The sequence below is a fragment of the Kogia breviceps genome, chromosome 9, assembly GCF_026419965.1.
Source record: "Kogia breviceps isolate mKogBre1 chromosome 9, mKogBre1 haplotype 1, whole genome shotgun sequence".
NCBI lineage: Eukaryota > Metazoa > Chordata > Mammalia > Artiodactyla > Physeteridae > Kogia > Kogia breviceps.
Genome location: NC_081318.1, coordinates 69,707,795 through 69,734,131, shown reverse-complemented (window position 1 = coordinate 69,734,131; position 26,337 = coordinate 69,707,795). Strand labels below are relative to the sequence as shown.

Below are 26,337 nucleotides of genomic sequence, written 5' to 3'. Positions count from 1 at the left end.
CATACACACACACCTTTCTTTTGCCTTTAGCTGAAGATGGTATTTAAGATGATGGCTTGAGCCATCTCGAGGAGTTAATCAGTTTTTCTGGATATTTCCTATGTATACATGAGGTATACATGTTAATAAACTTCTGTTGTTTCTCTTGTTATCTGTCATTTACTACACGGGGTCTCAGCCAAGAACTCAGAAGAACAGAGAAAAAATTATTTTTCTTCCCCTACAACAGCATGGGAATTACACCAAGGGAATTTAGTTTTCTTGAAAGATGAGCCAGTCTTCCAGAGGCATGTAAGTGACCCACCCTCAAAATGCTCTAAAATTCTATAGATTAACCATTTATCCTCTTTCTTGGTCTAAAAGCCATCAAAACAATTACTAATGAAATACCATATACTACATAAACTATAAGACAGGAAATTAGTAATTTTCAGTAACAGGAAAGAACTTACATATTTTCCCCCCCAAAATGAGCGACTTCTCTTTTAAAAAACAATTTTCGCTATGGAGAAGATATTAGACACTGAAACATTTCAAGAAAAGATTTTGGCATGACCACTGGTGCTGGAAGTTAACTGCACGGCTGGATTATACACTGAAATAGCAACACTCAGCTGTAGGTCAGTCAAAGGGAACCCGAAGCAAAAAAGAGAAGAATTCCATTTCACTTAATTCATTTATCAATCCTTCCATTACTTTCTTTTAATTCAAACATTCATAGGTGAAGAAAGGTTTCCATACTTAATTTTTTAACATAATATACAGAACCACAATACTATTTAAATTCCAAATTATGGGAGATCACTTTCAAATACGCTTGGATTTGACGAGTTGCTGTGACAATACTGAGAAATTTCATGGAAAAGGTATTGAGAATTTGTAAGATAGTCAAATATCTTTTTGCTATGTGGGCCAATGCATTAATAGTAACTTGATTAAAAGGGCAGTCTTTTGGACTTCAAATTATTATAAAAGAATATCAAGATTATATAGTTTCTGAATTTCTCAAACTCATTTCACTTTGAAGGCTGAAGGCAAATGTTACACATTAGAACATTCATGAAACCATTTCTCCTTTGCACTTACTGGTAAAAATAAAAAACTAAAACACACTTTCCTAAAGACCTAGCTATTTCTAGAGTACATTAGTGTAATCAGAAAGACTACTAGAACTAAATTATCACTTTTATGTTAACAATTTTCACCACAACATCTTTCCTAAAAGGACAAAAAAATTGGGGAACTTATATTTCCCTTGTTGAACTTAACAGAATAGAATCTCATACTTTCTGGCTTTAATAAACTTCAACTCTTTTTTCCAGTGGGAACTATCTACACAGCACAGTGCCACATACAATTAATTATTCCAGTGAGATGTACATTTAGATTCACAACATGATCAACACAATAGTGCCATACAAAGTTTGTCTGCAGGTAAAAACGCTAAGAAAGGCCACAGTGGACAGTGCCAGACACTGTGAAAAACAGTAGATTACAAGGTACCACTGAGGTTCAGAGGAGACCACAAGTTTCAGATTTTTTTAGCAATGGAAAAAGAAAAACATTTAGGGAAACATAAAAATATATAATTCACTGTCAATTATGTAATTTTTCATATACTGTTCCCTAAACAGGCAAATTAGCTTAACTTAAAGTTAGAGGAAATGTACAAGATCAGAATATGAAAGATTTTTCTTGTTTTCTCATCAAAGGAACGCGCTAGGATTAGCACGAGGATCTTTCTGGTTCCTGTATCTGTAGGTCAGCCAAACACCCAGGATCTGGAATGGAAAAAAGAAAAGAAGAAAGAGAAAGTAACAGTTGTGCGTATTTATTCAGTTTATCAGCAAAATAATCTGGATCCTCTGAAGCACTTTGTAATATTTGTTCAAAGAGGAAGAGATTTCTTTTTAAAATGTAGTATGTAACCCAAATGAGAGATCCTAAGAAAAATTAATATGAACATTGTGGTAGACTGGATAAAGGCCCTCCAAGGCTGTCCACACCATTATCCCCAGAATCTGCAAATATGCAACCTTACATGGTAACAGGGACACTGCAGACATGACTGAGTTAAAGCTCAAGAGACAGGGAGATTAACTGGGTGGGCTCTGTGACATAATCACAGGGGTCCTTAAAAGAGGGAAGCAGGAAGGACAAAAATCAGAGATACAGCCAAAAGGTGTAATCTGGGAAGCAGATTCAGAGAGAGAATGAAACACTGCTGGCTTTGAAGATGAAGAAAAGTCAAGCCAAAGTCGAGCCAAGGGGTGCAGACAGCCTCTAGAAGCTAGAAAAGGCAAGAAAACAGGTTTCCTCTAGAGCCTCCAGAATGAGTCTCCATTTTAAGCTTCTGACCTCCAGAAGTATAAGACGATAAATTTGTGTTTCTTTAAGCTACTATCTTTGTGATTACTTGTTAGAGTGGCAATAGGAAAGTGATACAAGTTAGCTATTAAGACTGAATTGTCGGACTTCCCTGGTGGTGCAGTGGTTGAGAGTCCGCCTGCTGAGGCAGGGGACGTGGGTTTGTGTCCCGGTCGGGGAAGATCCCACATGCCGTGGAGCGGCTGGGCCCCTGGGCCATGGCCGCTGAGCCTGTGCGTCCGGAGCCTGTGCCCCGCAATGGGAGAGGCCACAACAGTGAAAGGCCCGCGTATCGAAAAAAAAAAAAAAAAAAAAAAAAAAAAAAAGACTGAATTGTCTTAATAGTTAAAGTATCATATATTTTGCTAATTCAGAAACAGAGTTTGACAAAAATTAAGCAATAACAAAAATCCTACAATAGGGCTTCCCTGGTGGCGCAGTGGTTAAGAATCCGCCTGCCAATGCAGGGGACACGGGTTCGTGCCCTGGACCGGGAAGATCCCGCATGCCTGGAGTGGCTGGGCCCGTGAGCCATGGCCACTGACCCTGCGTGTCCGGATCCTGTACTCCGCAACAGGAGAGGCCACAACAGTGAGAGGCCTGCGTACAGAAAAAAAAAAAAAAATCCTACAATAAATACATTTTCCAACACAGATAATAAAAAATGTCATAATTCCTACCTCTCCAAGGGAGGGGGACGTATACTTTTAGAAAAGTAGTAAGTAGTTATCCTGCCATTTCTCACACCACGTTCACTAACGAGTTAACCAATATAACCTGCCTTTTTTTTAAATTGAGAAATGTGTTCATGCTGGTTCTGCTACCTCAAAGTTGATTTATTTAAAATAATCAAAAATTCTTAGACAGAATAAGCTGCAAAATTTTAATGGAACAAAATGAATTTCAAATTATATCTCCCATTTCAGACCTGTGCCAACATCTAAATTTTGTTCACTTGACTTCATAACTACTCATTAGCTCTTGAAACTATGTGTAGAGAATTTTCTAAAATTTTCTCCATTTACCACAATAAAAATTTCTGAGTTACTATAAAACTCATGACTGGCAATGTTTATTATAACACGTAAGGGCTGATGGAACTATGCTTTGTGTTGAATCAAGGAAACATAAGTCTAATTTAAGGAAGTGGAAAGTCTGGTTTGGTGTCTGTATGATGGGGGTTGGGGGGAAGGAATTTACTTAAACCTATGAAGAGTACTTTGTGACTGACTCTATTCTTCACATTTCACAAATTCATATAATTTGACCAAAAACCCTATATGATAGGAACTGTCATTATCCTCATTTTACCAGTGAGGAAACTGAGGCATCGAGAGGTTAAATAACTGGATAATAGCTACACAGGTCATGAGTGCCAGAACCAGGATTCAAATCTTGGATCCAAGCTCTTAATTACGTGTGCTGTTTTATACGAGAATCTGATGTGTTACAGGCCATTCTCAAGCTAACAACATTCCACCTACCGTTTCAGCCATGCTTGTTATTACACTACTGAAATACTTACACACCAGTTATCAAGCAGCTCTGACACCTCTCAGCCTGCCCGAGCATCATTTCCCTGACCCTGCCTCAGAAATACCGGCACACAGGGAACTTCTGGTTAGAATTTTTGAGTTTGTTAAATATTTTTATAATCACCCCAGAATACATGCCGATGGGGTAAGTTACAGTTCTTAGGGGAAACAAAGCTATCGGGTAAATAAAATACTCATAATCTGGAGTCACATGTTACCAAAATTCCTCCAATTAAGCTGTGATAAAAATGAAACAACCTCTTCTTGTGCCCCATTGCTGGAGCACTATCTCCTCACACCCAGAGAGAGCATGAAAAGATCATGCCCAAAATGCAAAAAGATCAAAGTTAGATAATTACTGGATTTTTAGCTTACAAAGGTGCTCATGATTTAAAGATTTTCAAGGGTAACTTTGACCCGATCATAAACTCTGCTGAATCTAGAACCTACACTCAGGATGCAAGAGGTCACCAGAGTACAGTTCTATGAAATGTCTACACAGAGTGTGCAAAAAGCATATCCTTTGTTATTTATTTTATATTTATTAAATATAGAAAGGCAGAGGGTAATATGACAAAATATTAATGATGATTTCTGGGGAGGTAATTTTAGTTAGTAGATACATTTACTCTTTCAGCTTCATAATTGTCTGTGTTTTCTAAATTTTCTACAAAGCACATGTACTAATTGTTATAACTTTTGGGGGGGATTCTAAATCAATGTTTCTTTGATGGTTTAAATTTATTTTCATGTATTACAAATAGTTCAAACGAAATCTTTCTATTTCATCTATGACAGGAAATCATCAGCTAGTCTCATCCCTTCAAACTCTGAGAATCGCTGATTCTATGAAATATTGAATAAAATAAAAATTTAAAAAGTGAGAGAGCCTATAAAATAGTCACTATCCAAAAAATATCAGGTTGGATAAATTACTGTTAAAATCTCTAGCTAGGTTTCAAAAGGACATGGTGTAAAAATTCAGAGCAGGACTCCTCCATGAAAGAACACCTTAGAAATCGAAGACCCATGAGTTTATATTCTTCAATAATTAATATTTTAGAAAACAGAGGGGGCTGGGAGGGATGAATAGGCAGAGCACAGAGAGCATTTTTAGGGTAGTGAACATACTTTGTATGATACCATAATGATGGAGATATTTGTCCAAACTCATAGGCTGTACAACACCAAAAGTGAACCCTAATGTAGGTTATGGACTTTGTGTGTTATTATGTGCCAATGTAGTTTCATCAGCTGTGACAAATGCACCATCCGGTGAGTCATGGTGACAGTGGGGAGGCTATGCTTGTGTGGGTGCAGAGAGATACTGGCAATCTCTGGACCTTCCTCTCAATTTGGCTGTGAACTTAAAACTACTCTAAAAATAAATAAATAACCTCCTTTTAAAATAATATATGCATAGCTGAAGGCAGTGTGATCCGATGAGAAGAAAATGGAGCTGCTCAAAAGAACTAAATTCTCAAAATAAATCCCAGATATAAAAAAGAAACCATGTGGCGAAATTCTGATCATTACTGACTCTGGCTAATGGAGTGTATGGAGATTGCTCATTCTGGTTTTTTCCCACCTATATTTTTAAATTTTTATGACAAATTATTTTCTTTTTTTTTTTGCAGTACGCGGTCCTCTCACTGTTGTGGCCTCTCCCGTTGCGGAGCACAGGCTCTGGACGCACAGGCTCAGCGGCCATGGCTCACGGGCCCAGCCGCTCCGCGGCATGTGGGATCTTCTGGGACCGGAGCACGAACCTGCGTCCCCCTCATTAGCAGACGGGCTCTCAACCACTGCGCCACCAGGGAAGCCCGACAAATTTTTTTTTACTTTTAAATCCATGTTTTATTTTTATTTTATTTTATTATTATTTTTTGTACTACGTGGGCCTCTCTCTGTTGTGGCCTCTCCCGTTGTGGAGCACAGGCTCCGGACATGCAGGCACAGTGGCCATGGCTCACAGGCCTAGCCGCTCCACGGCATGTGGGATCTTCCCGGACCGGGGCACGAACCCGTGTCCCCTGCATCAGCAGGCGGATTCTCAACCACTGCGCCACCAGGGAAGCCCCATATTTTATTTTTAAAAGAAAGAAAGGAAAAATGCACAGGATTGTTTTCAAACGGTATATGAATTTTCTTGAATCAATGCCATGACTAACCCAGAAGTAAGATGGCTCCTTCCTGAGAAAAAGTGAAGTGAAAATATGCTTAGAGTAGGAAGGGATGTCAGTGAAAACATCTTTTGAAAAGTGAATACTAATGAGAATTCCTGGGAGGAATTCCAGCGGTTAGGACTCCGTGCTTCCACTGCAGGGGGCCCAGGTTCAATCCCTGGTCAGGGAACTAAGATCCCGCAAATGTGGTGAGGCCAAAAAAAAAAAAAAAGTGAATACTAAGCTTGGTCTTTATCTCCAGTTTGATAATAACAGCCAAGTACGGATTTTTCATTCTCAAAGGGCGAAAATGAAACTGAATTAGAATATACAGTATACACAAACATCTACGTATATATAATATGCTACCTTAATCATACATTTTATACATATATATGTAATGTATACATTATATACACAAATTCAATACATGTCACACACACACAATCAAAATGAGAAGATCTAATGTGTTACGTGGTGACTACAGTTGATAACACTGTATTGTACAATTATATTGTACAATACAATATTGTACAAAATACTGTATTGTATTGTACAATCTACTCTCTTGCTAAGAGAGTAGAACTTAATGTTTTCACCAAAAAAAAAGGTAAATATGTGATGTGTTAATTAACTTGATAGGTGGAATCCTTTCACAATGTATACGTATATCAAATCATCATGATATACACTTTAAATATCTTACAATTTTATTTGTCAATTATACCTCAATAAAACAAAAAAGGTTTTTTTTGTATTTTTACCAAAAAATTTAATTATACAGAGAGAAATAAATTTCTAGGCCCAAGATGAAGCTGCTCTTATCCAGGGTGCCACATCAGCAAACCGAAACTTGGGTAGGTAACCTTTGTGTCCCTGTAAACGTTCCTCTTGACCGGAAGTGCAATATATTCAGTCAGCCAATCCGCAAAGGCCAAGCCAACTCTGGGCCTTCTCACCCCAAACAAGATTGACTATGTGGCCCCAGTCAATCAGATGTTTTCTATTATTCCCTTCCTTATTCTTTATCCTATAAAAGCTCCTTGCCTTCGGCCTTATTTTGCAGTTCTCTGAAAGGACACTGTCCAGGAAGTGTTAAACTTTGTTTGTATCACCTTAAACTGCCTTCTTTAATCATTTTTAACATATATAATCAAAATGAGAAAGGGCCTTCTAAACATAAACATCAACTGGATAAACCATATAGGCAAAAAGCAATAAACTGAACCACATAAAAAGTAAAACCTATACATTTTATTTCAAAATCATGAAAAAGTTAAGTAAAATGCAAAAGAAATTGAAAGCAGGACAAAGAAGCCAAGTAGAGCGAGTGATAAGAGGTGAAGGGAACCAGGAAGGGAACTGAGGAAATAAAAGGAGAGTTGGGCAACTTTCTGGGGCGCCTGGCTTTCTAAGAGCACCCAGTGAGCACCCAGCCTTGAGGCCTCTTTTCTAAACACCTTCTAGGCCCTGAGGCCCGCTCTCCTATTCTTTTACAAAGTTCCCCTTTTTTGCATAGACTGAGTTACAGGCAATCCAAAGGTCCTTGATCAGGACAGACAGTAGATGGGCAATTCACAAAAGAAATAATACCAGTGGTCCCAAAACACATGAATACATGAATATTTTCAAATTCACTAGTCACACTGCCAAAAGAGCAAACAGAACTGTAATACTATTTTTACCTATCAAATTGGCAAATATTTTGTAAGATAAAAATGTCGAGAATTAGTGCTTGAACCAAAAGTTGGTAGAATCTCCCCCAAAAGGCAATTTGGCAATATTTATCAAACTCTTTTAAAATGCCCATAAACTGAATGTGTCCTATTTTACTTCTGGAGGTGTACTCTAAAGAAAAACTAGGGAATATAGATTAAAAAATATATATATACAAGGAAGTTGACCATGAAATTACTTATTATAGGGACATACTGATGGGGAAATCAAATGTGCAAGAAATTAAATGACACAGTAAACTTCAAATATACAAAACGCTTAGGATTTTTCTGATTTCCTTTTAAAGATAAATGCTCATTCTTACAATAGCCTACCATATACTTCCACAGTTATATGCACAATCTTACTTAATAGCATTATTCTACACATGCTATTCTTTGTTTAAAACAGGAGTGTGACATGGGCAATTAACACAACCATCACAGGGGTCCCATCATCTTTTTTTAAGGGGGTATAATATGGGGACTTGTACATCAATAATTTACTCATATCTACAAAATGACAGCTAACACACACAGCACCTGCTGTATGTCAGGCACTTTTCTAAATATTACAAGTTTTTACATATAGTAACTCCTTTAAGCATCAAAACAACTCTATGAAATAGGGGCTTTCCATTATGCCTGTTTGCAAAGCCGAAGAAACAGCAGCACAGAAAGATTAAGGAACTTGCCCAAGGTCACACGGTTAGTAAAGCAGAACTAGGTTTCCCACCCAGACAGTGCATTTTTTAACTATTTGCTCTTGTCTAATAAACTCTAATTTCACCAGCTCATTATTGACAAACATGAGCTGGCCCAAAGGTTTGCTGTTATAAACAATAAACATTCTTGTGTATTCATTTTACATAGTTATACAATTATCTCCATGAAATAAAGCACTGCAAGTAGAATTGATGAGTTAAAGAAAAAAGTTTTAATTTAAATACATATTGCCAATTCAGATGCATCAAAAATGTCCAGAGTTATTGAGTGTTTAATAAAGACAATGAGGAATTAGCATTCCTCAAAATTTAATATGTGTGGGATTTTGCTTAGACATTTATATAAATGTATTAATATAGTAAATATATTAATATAACAAATATATGTATAAATATGTTATATAGGTAAGAAATTAATAATAATGATTACCTACAGGTTTCAGAAGGCTAGGAACAAAGAGGAGTAGGGATAGGGTTGGAAGGCAACTCTTCAAAGCATCCATATATATAAATGTGTGTATATTACACATTAATATATATATTAAATAATGTGAATGTCCTACCTATTCCAAAATTATATCTAAAATTATAATTTATCATACAACTCTAGAAATAGAAGAGAATCAAGAGATAACCCAGTCTACTCTCTTCATTTAATTTTACATAATTTAATGATCAAGCACTTCACCCTGTATAAACTTAATGCTACATCTGTGAGTTCTTCTGATTTCATGCCACAGCTCCTCCTATTACAGTACTAGTTCCCAGTGAAAACATCTATTGATACATTCCAAAAGTTAAGTGCCATGCCCTCTTGCCCTATAAAACAGGAACCTCTATGACAAAGAACGGAAGATATTGAGTTATTTGTACATACCTCTGTAAAACTGAAGAAGAGGCCAATGCCGCCAACAAATCTCAAAACTTCTCCTGCATATTTTCCTATTATTGGAGCACAGGGTGAGCACTGGTGGCTGCTTTTCACACAGCTCTGTATCAATTTTCAAAAAAAGAACTTTATTTCAAAGTACATTTATAATGAGCAGATTAAAAAAAAAACCACCCATATAAAAATTACTGTCTGGAATATCATATCCAACTTGGAGCCATGGTTCTTGAGTATTGTCCAAAATCGTAAGACAGCGCCTAAGATTCCCACCCCCAGGGTACATGCCCTGAATAACCACCCCTTGAGAGTGGATGCGATTTGTGAATATGATGGATTGTCACTCCCATGTTTATGTTGCATTACATAAGACACTGTCTTAATAAAATGAAGAGATTTTCACGCTGGCTTTGATGCCATGTTGTGAGATGGCTGTATAGTTAAGACCTGACCAGCAACTAGGAACTTAGAGACACCAGAAAGAAAATGGGACTTCAGTCCTACAACTACCAGAAGCTGAATTCGACCAACAATAGCTTGGTAGAAGACCCCAAACCTGAGATGAGATTGTAGCCCTGGCCAATACCTTGACTTCATTCTGGTGAGATCCTGATGAGCAGAGGACCTAGCTAAGCTATACACAGGCTCCTGACTTAGGGAAACTAAGGCAATAAACGGGTGTTGTTTTAACCACTAAAATTGTGATAATGTATTATATAGCAATAGAAAACTAATAACCCACAAAAGAGGACACAACGAGGGGATGTCGCTCAGGGCTCAGCGAGGGGGTAATAGGAGTTTCCCTAAAATATAAACACATGTAAACTTCCCAGGAGAGCCAAGCTCCAAGCTCCAAGTCCATTCCCATACAGGATTGGGTTGGACTTGGAAGGTCAGTAGTCTGGCCTGGGGCAACAGGATGGCTCTAATTGATCTATCGCTAGCTCAGCTCCCAGAAAGAAAGGGCATGAAGTTGTGATGGGGAAGAAGGGAGACAGGAAAGAGGGTGGTTCCTTGTGTCCTCCACCCTGGGGATGTTTAGCTGGTTGAGAAGCACAATTTAGTACAGACCACTCCCCTCCTACCACCCTGATAGGCTTCCAAACCAAGATATTTACTTGCTGATCTGCTGTTATTTCTCTTTCACAACTTGTTCTAGGAGGATGTGACTGGGAAGGAATTAGGGGCAAAAAAACCAAAAGCATCCGTGTCTGGCTGGGCCCTGGAATATTCAGTATCCTCAGGATGGATATTTGAGAACAGACAATTGATACAATACTGTACACGAAATGTAATGCTGGTATAGAAAAAACACTTTAAAAGTACAATTCAGCCTCAGAAAGTCCACTTCTTCCATGTTAACCGTTATTCATCTGTATGCAGTACATCTCCAAAAAACATTTTATACTTTGTACTTACAGCCAGACAGGTGTCATTTGGGTTAAAACTTCGGAACCCACAGCAGTTTAAACTTCTCTGGATGTCATTTTGGGCACTTGCTGTATTGTTCCAACCAACTTCCAAAAGCTGACCCTAGAAAACGCATTTTAAACATACATTAAAATGTGTCGGGCTTCCCTGGTGGCACAGTGGTTGAGAGTCCGCCTGCCGATGCAGGAGACACGGGTTCGTGCCCTGGTCCGGGAGGATCCCACATGCCGCGGAGCGGCTAAGCCCGTGAGCCATGGCCGCTGAGCCTGTGCGTCCGGAGCCTGTGCTCCGCAACGGGAGAGGCCACAACAGTGAGAGGCCCGCATAACGAAAAAAAAAAAAAAAAAAAAAAAAAAAAAAAAAAAAAAAAAAAAAAAAAATGTGTCATCCCTGGGACTTCCCTGGCTGTCCAGCGGTTAAGACTTCGCCTTCCAAGGCAGGAGGTGCAGGTTCAATCCCTGGTCAGGGAGCTAAGATCCCACATGCCTCGTGGCCAAAAAAACAAAACATAAAACAGAAGCAATATTTTAACAAATTCAATAAAGACTTTAAAAATGGTCCACATAAAAAAAAAAAAAATCTTTAAAAAAAAAAAGTGTCATCCCTGCCTAAAATGTATAAAGCTGGAGCTTGCAACTCTTAAAACTGAGTGCACCTAATATAATACTCTTTATAAGAGCATCAAAACTTTTCAAAGGGGGCTTCCCTGTTGGCGCAGTGGTTGAGAATCCGCCTGCCAATGCAGGAGACACGGGTTCGTGCCCTGGTCCGGGAGGATCCCACATGCTGCGGAGCAACTAAGCCCGTGAGCCATGGCCGCTAGGCCTGCGCATCCGGAGCCTGTGCCCCGCAACGGGAGAGGCCACAAAACTTTTCAAAGGGTTACACTTCAATCTGCAACAAAAAGAAGGCATGATTTCTATCCCAAGAATAAAAAGTCTTCACGTTCACATGCGATTTCAAAGAAGTACTTAGGTCAAAGGCCTAGTTTTCAGAGTGTAGTAAGACAAATTTTCCATTGACTCAAAAGAGAGACCCATATTCTTCAAACAAATTAGAGTTTGAAGAGAATAATTGCCAGAATGAAACCACAAACATTCTGGAGCAAATGTTTCATTGCATAATAGTAGGAAAAGACTGGGTGAATATCCATTAGCAGGAGGGCTTTTTACCCAGTGAGGGCAAAATCCTACCTCAAGGATGCAGAAAATAGCAACATGTGGTGTTTTAGGGCTCTAAGCAGACTCACTAAAGCAATGAGGAACAAAAGACTTCAGCTGTGTAGAGTGAAATGGCATTCTGAACAAGAAGAAATTATTTTATATTCCAATCATTCCTCCCCCTTTCTTCCCACATGTACTATGTGGTATAATAAAGTAGAAAGAAAAAAAAAATCTTTGCTTACCTGTTGCTCCTGGTTCAGGGCTAAGCAAGCACATGATACGGAAAACTGGACAATAAATACAAGTAAGAGAATAATCATGTACTGAGAATCAAAGTTAAGGATATTTCTGGAAATTCTTAAAATAACATAAAACAGAGGTACTGACAACTTCACAACTCCCTAGAAGGAACTCACCCAGAAAACAGAACAAATGGCACTTAGAGAAAGTGCAAGAAGAATACATGTAATTTTTATTTTGATAATACACTGTAGATATAATTATATAGAAAAATGCTAACAACAATAATTATTTAAATTCTGATCTATTATAGAGAAAAGACTTGTGGTTGCCAAGGAGGAGGGGAGTGGGGAGGGACGGATTGGGAGTTTGAGATTAGCAGATGCAAACTGTTATACATAGGATGGATAAACCACAAGGTCCTACTGTATAGTACAGGGTACTATATTCAATATCCTGTGATAAACCATAATAGAAAAGAATATGAAAAGAATATATATGCATAACTGAGTCACTTTGCTATACAGCAGAAATTAAACACAACACTGTAAATAAACTATACTTCAATAAATTATTAAAAATAAATAAAAGCTGATCTATTATAATTTCATTTAGATTAAAATAAAAATTCTTACATAGATAAAACAGGAAATAAGTAGAGATAAATGTATGTATGCTTTCCTAATATCAACCCTTAAAAAAAATCATTGTGAAATTCTCAACCAAATATTGATGACTTGGAAAGGACCTAGAAGTCACTGAATCAGTTCAATGTAACTCTGAATCTGCAACACATAAATAGGATGATACTGAACTTGCAGAATACATTCGTTATGGGAACATATGTATATGTATAACTGATTCACTTTGTTGTAAAGCAGAAACTAACACACCATTGTAAAACAGTTATACTCCAATAAAGATGTTAAAAAAAAAAGAATACATTCGTCATGATGTGAAAAGGAGAGAGAATATGTAAACATACAATAACTTAACCCTAAGAAATCTTCCTAATGTTGGTTGGACAAATACACATAATGCTTGCCAGGAGTTGCTGTCTGGTAATTAATTTCCTAATGGTTATTTTAAATGAGTTGTAGTTATCACAGGAGTAATCAGTAAGATAAGAGCAAACCCAAGTGGGGTATAAATCCCACCTGTAAAAAAGGATACAAAAAAAAGCAACACCTGATGGTGTTTCACGGCTCCGATCAGCCCCACTAATGCAATCAGGAACAGGAAGATGCCCACCGCAATGACCACACCGACCACCCGGAGACTGGAAATCAGCCCGAAGCCGATGCCCCACGCTGCAATTCCAATTAGCAGCAGACTAACCAACTGCAAAAACAACCACAAAGTGCAGTGATGGGGGAGGGAGGGGGAGAGGAAAGAAAGAGGGGGAAAGCGTCAATTTATGTATTAATATCAAGAACATTTTTCAGGCACCTACTTAGTATCTTACAAACGAGTGCTAACACTCAATACTAGAATACACACATGATCTCACAGATACTACTGTCTTAAGTTATATTAATCCTTGGCTGCGTTTTTAAAAAACAAACAATAATCTATAAAATTATTATGGAGCCTCAGAGGCCACTGGCTTACTAAACCTAAACGATTTCTACTTAAGCTTTTGAAATAATCGCGTATGTAAAACTTTTAGACACCAACACATCTCAGCCCGACATACTGGTTTCTTCACGTGGAAATCACATATCTTTCCTTCAAAGCCCCGGACTGTAACCTTCTCTGTGCTGCCTTCCTATTCCCCAACAAACTAAATTCATCTCTCCATTCTCTGAGCAATCTCTGTTCTTCAAATATGGTTCCACTGTTCCCTTCAACACGTTAACATTCTGTTTCCAAGCCTGTCTCTCCTAGGAGTCTCTGGGCAACTTAGAGACCCCATCTTTTCACTTCTCTTTATCCCCAGAACCTATCACAGAACCTCGCCTTTGGAACAGTCAAAATATCTCACAATATTGTTGATGAAATGAATTGTTTCAGATATCATAGGCTATTCTGTGAGAATTCATAGAGAGAGACTATTAAAACTTTTAGGATGAAAAGAGTATAAGAGATTTTAGCTGTTTAGAGTAAAAATGGCATTCTGAGCAAGAAGAAATTATTTTACATCCCAATCATTTAATTTATATTCTTATAAAACAAAATCAAGTGTAAGAGGTAAAACACATGTCTCAATCAGTCATTACCTGTAAAAACTCAAAGTTACAGTTACTTCTTTAAAGTAACACTTAAATAGCATGCCATATAAAGATCATAATCAACTGATAGAAGATACAGCTTAAATAGGTATGGGGCGGGGCTGGGGTGGAAGGTGGAACAGGAAAGAGAGACAGTATCTTCAAGTCAATCGAGAGACAGCCATTTCCTGGAGCAAGTTGACAGCTTAATACCTTGCTGGGAGGAATCAAAGTACATAAAATAAACTTTCTAGCACCACTTCAAGGCCTAATAAACTTTGTTTTGAGATACAGAATAAATCATCACTCACTCAAATGGTTCTTTACTCAAGTGTGTCATTTTTTATAAGTGTAGTCACTTTATCAGACACAATTTTTAAATGCCTTGGTATGTAAAACTTCTTATATGTACAGACATACAAGTAAAATGGCTAAATATGGACAAATACAGCAGCTATTTGTATTTTTATCCATTTAGTATAAAGCAGCAAAACTTGAGAATGAAAGCAACTATCTGTAGCATGATAGGAACAAGTTATGGAGTTATATGGACTTGATGTTCTCCACTGAATTAGTACACAGAGGAAGTTTTCTCTTTAGAGGGAGAAGAAGAGGAAAAAATTCTCACAAATACCCAGAAGTTAGTCCTCCTCATTTTCTCAACTGCTTCTTCTCAGCAGATCCATTTGCTTCTGTCTCATTTTTATCAACTCAGTCTTCTCACGACTTCAAACAATCTTGGATTGAGAAAAAGTCCTTGGGCCCATCACAAATGAGCTTATTTCTGACTTTGTTATACCCAAATATAACACATTTCCTTTCACGAGGTGTAAAAGGCAGAAGCCTGAAGGAGGTGTCAAGGAAGGAGAGGAAGATAATGCTGGAGGGGCCTCACCTCAGTGAGGGGAGAGAGCAATGCTTAGCAAACTCAACAAACACTGGAGATGGTCCACAGTCTCAACACATCAGAGTTACTTGCTGTATCGGTCAGGGTTCTCCAGAGAAACAGAACCAATGAGATATATATTGAGAGAGAGTGAGGAGATTTATTTGAAGGAACTGGCTGATGTAATTGTGGGGTCCACCAAGTCCAGAATGTGTAGGACGGGATGACAGGTTGGAAATTCTGACACGATTTCAGTGATACAGTCTTGAGACAGAATTCCTTCTCCTTTAGGAAACGTAGTCTTTGTTCTTAATGCTTTCATATTTCATATCGTACATGAGGCCCATAATTACTTAAACTCAACTGAGTGTAAATGTTCATCACAACTAAAAAATACCTTCAGAGAAACATCTAGACTGATGCTTGAAAAAGCATCTTGGCATCACAGCCCAGCCAAGGTGACATATAAAATTAACCAACACTTGCCAGCTTCAAGTCCTGGGTGTGATGCCTATTTACTAACTTAATTAAATTCAGGGGCAGGACATTTACTCTATATTTCTTTGAGTCTTAGGGCCAAAAAGATCAGAAGTGTGAATAATATGACACATAAAATTCTTCTAACCCATAGTTTTAAAGAATCCTTTAGGAATTATACCAAATCCTTAACAACATTAATGAAATTCTTACCACGAGTTAAATATTCATCAACAAATGGTTGGTGCCCACTACACATGGAAGCCAGAGACAAGCTACCCCTAAATACTGAAATTTAAATTCATATAATTTTCACGTGGAACAAAATAAGTTCCTTTGGGTTTTTTTTCAACCATTTAAAAATGTAAAACCTTTCTTAGTTGGCAGGCTGTACAATAATAGGAAATGGAATGGATGTGGCCCGTGGGCTGCCGCTTGCTTTCACTCTAGAATTCAATGTAGGAGAGAATGAACAACTACAATGGGACAAATCATTGCTATGTCAGAGATTTTTACAAAGTGGGTCAGAGTAGAGAACAATAATCAAAAATATCCAGATAAACAGAACACATCAAAGACTGCAAAGGAACCATAACAGAACACATAGTAGGCTGGAAAAGGACCCCAACTGAATAGTACCGCATACAGCAAAAGAATGATCGCTATATCACATGGCAAAAGATGTGACTCAATTAAGGGTCTAAAAGGGACAAGCTAGCTTATCCTGGATTATCTGGCAGCCTCTAAGTGTCATCAAAAGTATCCTTACGAGGGAGGCAGAGGGTGATGTGACCTCAAGGCAAGGAAGGCTGGAAGCCACCAGAAGACAGAAGAGGCAAAGTGGCAAGGAGGCAAAGAACAGATTCTCCCCTAAGGCCTTCAGAGGGCGTGCAACCCTGTCAACAACTTGATGGTGAACTTCTGGCCTCGTGAACTGTGAGAATAGCTTTCTGTTGTTTTTAAGCCACCATGTTTGTGGTAATCTGTCACAGCAGCCCACACAAAACAATTCTCGCATTTGGAGATGAAGAAGTCAGGAATGCATGTTACAGAAAGCTGCCTGATATTTTACCATCAATGTAATCCCTACCATATAGCTGGAATGAATTATTCAGGTATCCCTTGTCAGTACCCTCCCAGCAAACTAAATCCTTTATTTACAACAGCAGCATTTCAACAAAAGGAGAAAACTGCTCTCTACTCTCTCAGCTACCCAACTTACAGGCTTATTAATAATGAGAATCTTTTCCCCTTTGAAAAATAATGTCTATAAATAAAAGGGGGGTAGGGCACTTTATCACTTCTATAAGAAGTTCTAGCTTCCAGCCTAGGCTTTATGCTGTTATTGAAAACATTATCTAGAACATTCACAAGTATCTTTGCTCTGATTTTTTTTCTAGGTAGGGGAAGAAAAAGGTTACACCCTTCTATGTACATCTCTCTCAAGAGTATTCCTCACCAAGTTCACTCTGCTATGTCTCGAATATAGTTTTAGTCTATCCTCATCACTGATACTAGGCACCTCTCCTTCAAAAACATTTGAGAGGATGTATCACTTTCTTATTGTCATTTTAACAAATTAGCACAAGCTTAGTGGCTTAAAACACCACAAAAGTATTCTCTTGTAATTCTGGAGGTCAGAAGTCCAACATGGGTCTTACTAAGCTAAAACAACAGTATCAGTAAGACTTCATTCCTTCTGGAAGCTCTAGGGGAGAATCCATTTCTTTGCCTTTTCTAGCTTCTAGGAGCCACTTGCACTCCTTGGCCGGTATATCCCCTTTCTCCATCTTCAAAGCCAGCTGTGTTGTATCTTCAAATTTCTCAGACTGCAACCTGCTTCTCTAAGCACATCACTTTCTCTGAGTATAAGCCAACTACATCCCTCTTATACAGACCTTTGTGATTATATAGGGCCCCCAGGTAACCCAGAATAATCGCCCATCTCAAGATGCTTAATTTAATCACATCTTCAAAGCCCCTTTTTGCCATATAAGGTCACATATTCACAGGTTCTAAGGATGAGGATGTGAACCTTTGGTGGGAGAGGAGTATTACTCATCCTACCATAGAACTTGGGCAACTGAGTTACCCACATAACTGAGTCCTTCCTGCTACTCATACTTTAAAATATTGAAAAAGACTTAACATTTTATTTAAATATTTAGCTGAGGGACTTCCCTGGTGGTGCAGTGGTTAAAAATCCACCTGCCAATGCAGGGGACATGGGTTTGAACCCTGGTCCAGGAAAATCCCACATACCGCGGAACAAATAAGCCCATGCGCCACAACTACTGAGGCTGCGCTCTAGAGCCCTCGAGCCACGACTACTGAAGCCCGTGTGCCTAGAGCCCATGCTCCGCAAAAAGAGAAACCACCGCAAAAAGAAGCCCGCGCACTGCAGTCAAGAGTAGCCCTCACTCGCCGCAACTAGAGAAAGCCCGCACACAGCAACAAAGACCCAATGCAGCCCCAAATTAATTAATAAAAAAGATAAATAAATTTTTAAATAATATATATTTATTTTTATATATAGCTGAGTGCAGAGAAACTATGGGAAATTCCCACAGGCCAGAAAGGAAAGGAGAACTGAAAGTCAGACGGCAAACACACAACTGGCACTGTGTGGCCATGAGTGCGTGCGAAGGAATTCCCAGATCAGAACAGTCCCTAAAGGGCAAGGACTTGGGTTTTAAACCAGGCAGAAGTGGAAAGTGGAACTAAGACACTTGCATGTCTAGAACTCCAGAAAGCTGTATTTCCAGTGTAAAAGGTCACAGAAAGATCACTATACAAAATCAACAGCATGCTGATGCACCTCCAAATCTTTTCATACATTTCCTTAAAAACAATTTGTAATAGGTCCTCAAAATATGACGTACATATAAATAAATCTAAAAGAAGTATTACAAGACATCCATGGAGAAAATTATGAAAGGAATTGAAGGACATGAAAAAGACCTAAATTAAATGAAGAGATTTATCATGTTCATGGTGGGAACACTCATACTAGAGCATCAATTCACCTCCAGTTTAGCCTACAAATTTCATTTATTTCTAGTCAAAGTCTCATGGTTTTGGGTAAAATTTTATACAATGATCCATTAAGTTACATGGAAGAATAAATGTCACCAGGGGGAGCGAGAAGATGGCGGAAGAGTAAGACGCGGGGATCACCTTCCTCCTCACAGATACATCAGAAATACATCTACAAGTGGAACTTCTCCTATAGAACACCCACCGAACGCTGGCAGAAGACCTCAGACCTCCCAAAAGGCAAGAAACTCCCCACGTACCTGGGTAGGGCAAAAGAAAAAAGAATAAACAGAGACATAAGAATAGGGACGAGGGCTTCCCTGGTGGCGCAATGGTTGAGAATCCGCCTGCCGATGCAGGAGACACGGGTTCGTGCCCTGGTCCGGGAAGATCCCACATGCCGCGGAGCAACTAAGCCCGTGAGCCATGGCCGCTGAGCCTGCGCGTCCGGAGCCTGTGCTCCGCAGCGGGAGAGGCCACAACAGTGAGAGGCCCGCATACCGCAAAAAAAAAAAAAAAAAAAAAAGAATAGGGACGGGACCTGCACCAGTGGGAGGGAGCCGTGAAGGAGGAAAGGTTCCCACACACTAGAAGCCCCTTCGCGGGCGATGACTGCAGGTGGCGGAGGGGGAAGCTTCGAGCCTCGGAGGAGAGAGCAGCAACAGGGTGTGGAGGGCAAAGCGGAGAGATTCCGCAGAGGATCGGAGCCGATCAGCACTCACCAGCCCGAAAGCCTTGTCTGCTCAGCCTCCGGGGCGAGCGGGGCTGGGAACTGAGCCTAGGGCGGATCCCAGGGAAAGGTCTGGAGTTGGCAGAGTGAAAACAGCCTGAAGGGGTTAGTGCACCACGGCTGGCCGGGAGGGAGTCCGGGAGAAGTCTGGAGCTGCCAAAGAGGCAAGAGACCTTTTCTTCCCTCTTTGCCTCCTGCTGCTCGAGGAGAGGGGTTTAAGCGCACCGCTTAAAGGAGCTCCAGAAACGGGCGAGGAGCTGCCGAAGAGACAAGAGACTTTTTCTTGCCTCTTTGCTTCCTGGGGCACGAGGAAAGGGGATTAAGGGCACCACATAAAGGAGCTCCAGAAACGGGCGCGAGCTGCGGCTGTCGGCGCAGACAGCAGAGACGGGTGTGGGACACTAGGGTTGCTACTGCCGCCACCAAGAGGCCTGTGTGCGAGCACAGGTCACTCTCCACACCGCCCCTCCTGGGAGCCTGTGCAGCCCGCCACCACCAGGGTCCGGGGATCCAGGGACTGCTTCCCCGGGAAAACGCACGCTCTGCCGCCGCGGACTCTCCCCACATCCGTGCCGCCCCCCGTCCGCCTGAGTGAGCCAGAGACCACGAATCAGCTGCTCCGTTAACCCCGCCCTGTCTGAGCAAAGGGCAGACGCCCTCGGAAGACCTACGCACAGAGGCGGAGCCAAGTCCAAAGCTGAACCCCAGGAGCTGTGCGAACAAAGAGAGGGGGAGGTCTCTCCCAGCAGCCTCAGAAGCAGCGGGTTAAAGCTCTACAGTCAACTTGAAGTGCCCTGCATCTGTGGAAAACCTGAATAGACAGCGAAATATCCCAAGTTGAGGAGGTGGACTTTGGGAGCAAGATATACTATTATTTTCCCCTTTTTTCTTTTTGTGAGTGTGTATGTGAGTGCTGCTGTGTGAGATTTTGTCTGTATAGCTTTATTTTCACCATTTGTCCTAGGGTTAGACCGACCCGTTTTTTTTTTTTTTTCTGTAATAGAAATTTTTCTTCTTAATAATTATTTTTTTATGTTAATAACTGTATTTTACCCTACTTTATTTTGTCTTCTCCCCTTTCTTTCTTCCTTTCTTCCCTCCTTTCTTTCCTATTTCCCTCCTTCCTTCCTTCCTTTATTCCCTCCTTCCTTCCTCCCTTCCTTTCTTCCTCCCTCCCTTCCTTTCTTTATTCCCTCCTTCCTTCCTCCCTTCCCTGCCTTCCTCCTTCTTCCTTCCTTCCTTTCTTGCCTTTCTATTTTTTTTCTCCCTTTTATTTTGAGCCGTGTGGATTAAAGGCTCTTGGCACTCCAGCCAGGTGTCAAGGCTGTGTCTCTGAGGTGGGAGAACCAACCTCAGGACACTGGTCCACAAGAGACCTCTCAGCTCCACGCAATATCAAACGGTGAAAATCTCCCAGAGATCTCCATCTCAACACCAAGACCCAGCTTCACTCAAGGACGAGCAACGAACAGTGCTGGACACCCTATACCCAACAAAGAGCAAGACAGGTCTACAGCCCCATCCATTAGCAGAGAGGCTGCCTAAAATCATAATAAGGCTACCAACATCCCCATACACACCACCAGACGTGGACCTGCCCACCAGAAAGACAATATCCAGCCTCATCCACCAGAACAGAGGCACTAGTCCCCCCAACCAGGAAACCTGCTCAACCCACTGAACCAACCTCGGCCACTGGGGACAGCCACCAAAAACAGAGAGAACTACGAACCTGCAGCCTACAAAAAGGAGACCACAAACACAGTAAGATAAGCAAAATGAGAAGACAGAAAAACACACAACAGATGAAGGAGCAAGATAAAAACACACCAGACCTAACAAATGAAGAGGTAATAGCCAGTCTACCTGAAAGAAAATTCAGAATAATGATAGTAAAGATGATTCAAAATCTTGGAAATAGAATAGACAAATTGCAAGAAACAGTTAACAAGGACCTAGAAGAAATAAAGAGGAAGCAAGCAACGATGAGCAACACAATAAATGAAATGAAAAATACTCTGGATGGGATCAGTAGCAGAATAACTGAGGCAGAAGGACGGATAAGTGATCTGGAAGATAAAATAGTGGAAATAACTACTGCAGAGCAGAATAAAGAAAAAAGAATGAAAAGAACTGAGGACAGTCTCAGAGATCTCTGGGACAACATTAAACACACCAACATTCGAATCATAGGGGTCCCAGAAGAAGAAGAGAAAAAGAAAGGGACTGAGAAAATATTTGAAGAGATTATAGTTGAAAACTTCCCTAATATAGGAAAGGAAATAGTCAATCAAGTCCAGGAAGCATAGAGAGTCCCATACAGGATAAACCCAAGGATAAACACTCCAAGACACATAATAATCAAACTGTCAAAAATTAAATACAAAGAAAACATATTAAAAGCAGCAAGGGAAAAACAACAAATAACACACAAGGGAAACCCCATAAGGTTAACATCTGATCTTTCAGCAGAAACTCTACAAGCCAGAAGGGAATGGCAGGACATATTTAAAGTGATGAAGGAAAAAAACCTACAACCAAGATTACTCTACCCAGCAAGGATCTCATTCAGATTTGATGGAGAAATTAAACCCTTAACAGGCAAGCAAAAGCTGAGAGAGTTCAGCACCACCAAACCAGCTTTACAGCAAATGCTAAAGGAACTTCTCTAAGCAAGAAACATAAGAGAAGGAAAAGACCTACAAGAACAACCCGAAACAATTAAGTAAATGGTAATAGGAACATACATAGAGATAATTACCTTAAATGTAAATGGATTAAATGTTCCCACCAGGGCTTCCCTGGTGGCGCAGTGGTTGAGAATCCGCCTGCTGATGCAGGAGACACGGGTTCGTGCCCTGGTCCGGGAAGATCCCACATGCCGCGGAGCAACTAAGCCCGTGAGCCATGGCCGCTGAGCCTGTGCGTCCGGAGCCTGTGCTCCGCAACGGGAGAGGCCACAACAGTGAGAGGCCCGCATACCGCAAAAAAAAAAAAAAAAAAAAAATGTTCCCACCAAAAGACACAGACTGGCTGAATGGATACAAAAACAGGACCCATATATATGCTGTCTACAAGAGACCCACTTCAGACCTAGGGACACTTACAGGCTGAAAGTGAGGGGATGGAAAAAGATATTCCATGCAAATGGAAATCAGAAGAAACCTGGAGTAGCAATTCTCATATCAGACAAAATAGACTTTAAAATAAAAACTATTACAAGAGACAAAGAAGGACACTACATAATGATCAAGGGATCAATCCATGAAGAAGATATAACAATTGTAAACATTTATGCACCCAACATAGGAGCACCTCAATACATAAGGCAAATACTAACAGCCAAATACTAACAGGGGAAATCGACAGTAACACAATCATAGTAGGGGACTTTAACACCCCACTGTCACCAATGGACAGATCATCCAAAATGAAAATAAATAAGGAAACACAAGCTTTAAATGATACATTATACAAGATGGATTTACTTGATATTTATAGGACATTCCATCCAAAAACAACAGAATACACATTTTTCTCAAGTATCCATGGAACGTTCTCCAGGATAGATCATATCTTGGGTCACAAATCTAGCCTTGGCAAATTTAAGAAAATTGAAATCGCATCAAGTATCTTTTCTGACCACAACACTGTGAGACTAGATATCAATTACAGGAAAAGATCTGTAAAAAATACAAACACATGGAGGCTAAACAATACACTACTTAATAACGAAGTGATCACTGAAGAAATCAAAGAGGAAATCAAAAAGTACTTAGAAACAAATGACAATGGAGACACGACGACCCAAAACCTATGGGATACAGCAAAAGCAGTTCTAAGAGGGAAGTTTATAGCAATACAATCATACCTTAAGAAACAGGAAGCATCTCGAATAAACAACTTAACTTTGTACCTAAAGCAATTAGAGAAGGAAGAACAAAAACACCCCAAATTTAGCAGAAGGAAAGAAATCGTAAAGATCAGTTCAGAAATAAATGAAAAAGAAGTGAAGGAAACAATAGCAAAGATCAATAAAAGTAAAAGCGGGTTCTTTGAGAAGTTAAATAAAATTGATAAACCATTAGCCAGACTCATCAAGAAAAAAAGGGAGAAGAGTCAAATCAATAGAATTAGAAATGAAAAAGGAGATGTAACAACTGACTCTGCAGAAATACAAAAGATTATTAGAGATTACTACAAGCAACTCTATGCCAATAAAATGGACAACCTGGAAGAAATGGACAAATTCTTAGAAATGCACAACCTGCCAAGACTGAACCAGGCAGAAATAGAAAATATGAACAGACCAATCACAAGCACTGAAATTGAAACTGTGATTAAAAATCTTCCAACAAACAAAAGCCCAGGACCAGATGGCTTCACAGGCGAATTCTATCAAACATTTAGAGAAGAGCTAACACCTATTCTTCTCAAACTCTTCCAAAAGATAGCAGAGGGAGGAACACTCCCAAACTCATTCTATGAGGCCACCATCACCCTGATACCAAAACCAGACAGAGACGTCACAAAGAAAGAAAACTACAGGCCAATATCACTGATGAACATAGATGCAAAAATCCTCAACAAAATACTAGCAAACAGAATCCAACAGCACATTAAAAGGATCATACACCATGATCAAGTGGGGTTTATTCCAGGAATGCAAGGATTCTTCAATATACGCAAATCAATCAACGTGATACACCATATCAACAAACTGAAGGAGAAAAACCATATGATCATCTCAATAGATGCAGAGAAAGCTTTTGACAAAATTCAACACCTATTTATGATAAAAACCCTGCAGAAAGTAGGCATAGAGGGAACTTTCCTCAATATAATAAAGGCCATATATGACAAACCCACAGCCAGCATTGTTCTCAATGGTGAAAAACTGAAACCATTTCCACTAAGATCAGGAACAAGACAAGGTTGCCCACTCTCACCACTCTTATTCAACCTAGTTTTGGAAGTTCTAGCCACAGCAATCAGAGAAAATAAAGAAATAAAAGGAATCCAAATAGGAAAAGAAGAAGTAAAGCTGTCACTGTTTGCAGATGACATGATACTATACATAGAGAATCCTAAGGATGCTACCAGAAAACTACTAGAACTAATCAATGAATTTGGTAAAGTAACAGGATACAAAATTAATGCACAGAAATCTCTTGCATTCTTATACACTAACGATGAAAAATCCGAGAGGGAAATTAAGAAAACACTCCCATTTACCATTGCAACAAAAAGAATAAAATATCTAGGAATAAACCTACCTAAGGAGACAAAAGACTTGTATGCAGAAAACTATAAGACACTGATGAAATAAATTAAAGATGATACAAATAGGTGGAGAAATATACCATGTTCTTGGATTAGAAGAATCAACATTGTGAAAATGACTCTATTACCCAAAGCAATCTACAGATTCAATGCAATCCCTATCAAATTACCACTGGCATTTTTTACAGAACTAGAACAAAAAATTTCACAATTTGTATGGAAACACAAAAGACCCCGGATAGCCAAAGCAATCTTGAGAACGAAAAATGGAGCTGGAGGAATCAGGCTCCCTGACTTCAGACTATACTACAAGGCCACAGTAATCAAGACAGTATGGTACTGGCACAAAAACAGAAATATAGATCAATGGAACAGGGTAGAAAGCCCAGAGATAAACCCACACACATATGGTCACCTTATCTTTGATAAAGGAGGGAAGGATATACAGTGGAGAAAAGGCAGCCTCTTCAATAAGTGGTGCTGGGAAAACTGGACAGCTACCTGTATAAGTATGAAATTAGAACACTCCCTAACACCACACACAAAAATAAACTCAAAATGGGTTAAAGACCTAAATGTAAGGCCAGACACTATCAAACTCTTAGAGGAAAACATAGGCAGAACACTCTGACATAAACCACAGCAAGATCCTTTTTGACCCATCTCCTAGAGAAATGGAAATAAAAACAAAAATAAACAAATGGGATCTAATGAAACTTAAAAGCTTTTGCACAGCAAAGGATACCATAAACAAGACCAAAAGACAACCCTCAGAATGGGAGAAAATATTTGCAAATGAAGCAACTGACAAAGGATTAATATCCAAATTTTATAAGCAACTCATGTAGCTCAATAACAAAAAAACAAACAACCCAATCCAAAAATGGGCAGAAGAACTAAATAGACATTTCTCCAAAGAAGACATACAGATTGCCAACAAACACATGAAAGAATGCTCAACATCATTAATCATTAGAGAAATGCAAATCAAAACTACAATGAGATATCATCTCACACCGGTCAGATTGGCCATCATCAAAAACTCTAGAAACAATAAATGCTGGAGAGGGTGTGGAGAAAAGAGAACACTCTTGCACTGCTGGTGGGAATATAAAATGATACAGCCACTATGGAGAACAGTATGGAGGTTCCTTAAAAAACTACAAATAGAACTACCATATGACCCCGCAATCCCACTACTAGGCATATACTCTGAGAAAACCATAATTCAAAAAGAGTCATGTAGGGCTTCCCTGGTGGCGCAGTGGTTGAGAATCCGCCTGCCGATGCAGGAGACACGGGTTCGTGCCCTGGTCCGGGAAGATCCCACATGCCGCGGAGCAACTAAGCCCGTGAGCCATGGCCGCTGAGCCTGTGCGTCCGGAGCCTGTGCTCCGCAACGGGAGAGGCCACAACAGTGAGAGGCCCGCATAACGAAAAAAAAAAAAAAAAAAAAGAGTCATGTACCAAAATGTTTATTGCAGCTCT

General features: G+C 39.7%; 1 protein-coding gene across 1 annotated transcript in view; it reads right to left on the bottom strand.

Annotated features, from left to right (window-relative positions):
* Nucleotides 1-672: 672 nt before the first annotated feature.
* TSPAN13 (tetraspanin 13) overlaps nucleotides 673-26,337 on the bottom strand; it is a 43,621-nt gene continuing 17,956 nt past the window's right edge. Inside the window, exons 2-6 of the mRNA XM_059074983.2 lie at nucleotides 13,401-13,568; nucleotides 12,230-12,310; nucleotides 10,813-10,926; nucleotides 9,385-9,498; nucleotides 673-1,781 (exon numbers count right to left, since the gene is read on the bottom strand). Of these exons, the coding sequence (XP_058930966.1) occupies nucleotides 1,707-1,781; nucleotides 9,385-9,498; nucleotides 10,813-10,926; nucleotides 12,230-12,310; nucleotides 13,401-13,568 (552 nt within the window). The 3' untranslated portion in view covers nucleotides 673-1,706. The remainder of the gene's footprint in view (nucleotides 1,782-9,384; nucleotides 9,499-10,812; nucleotides 10,927-12,229; nucleotides 12,311-13,400; nucleotides 13,569-26,337) is intronic.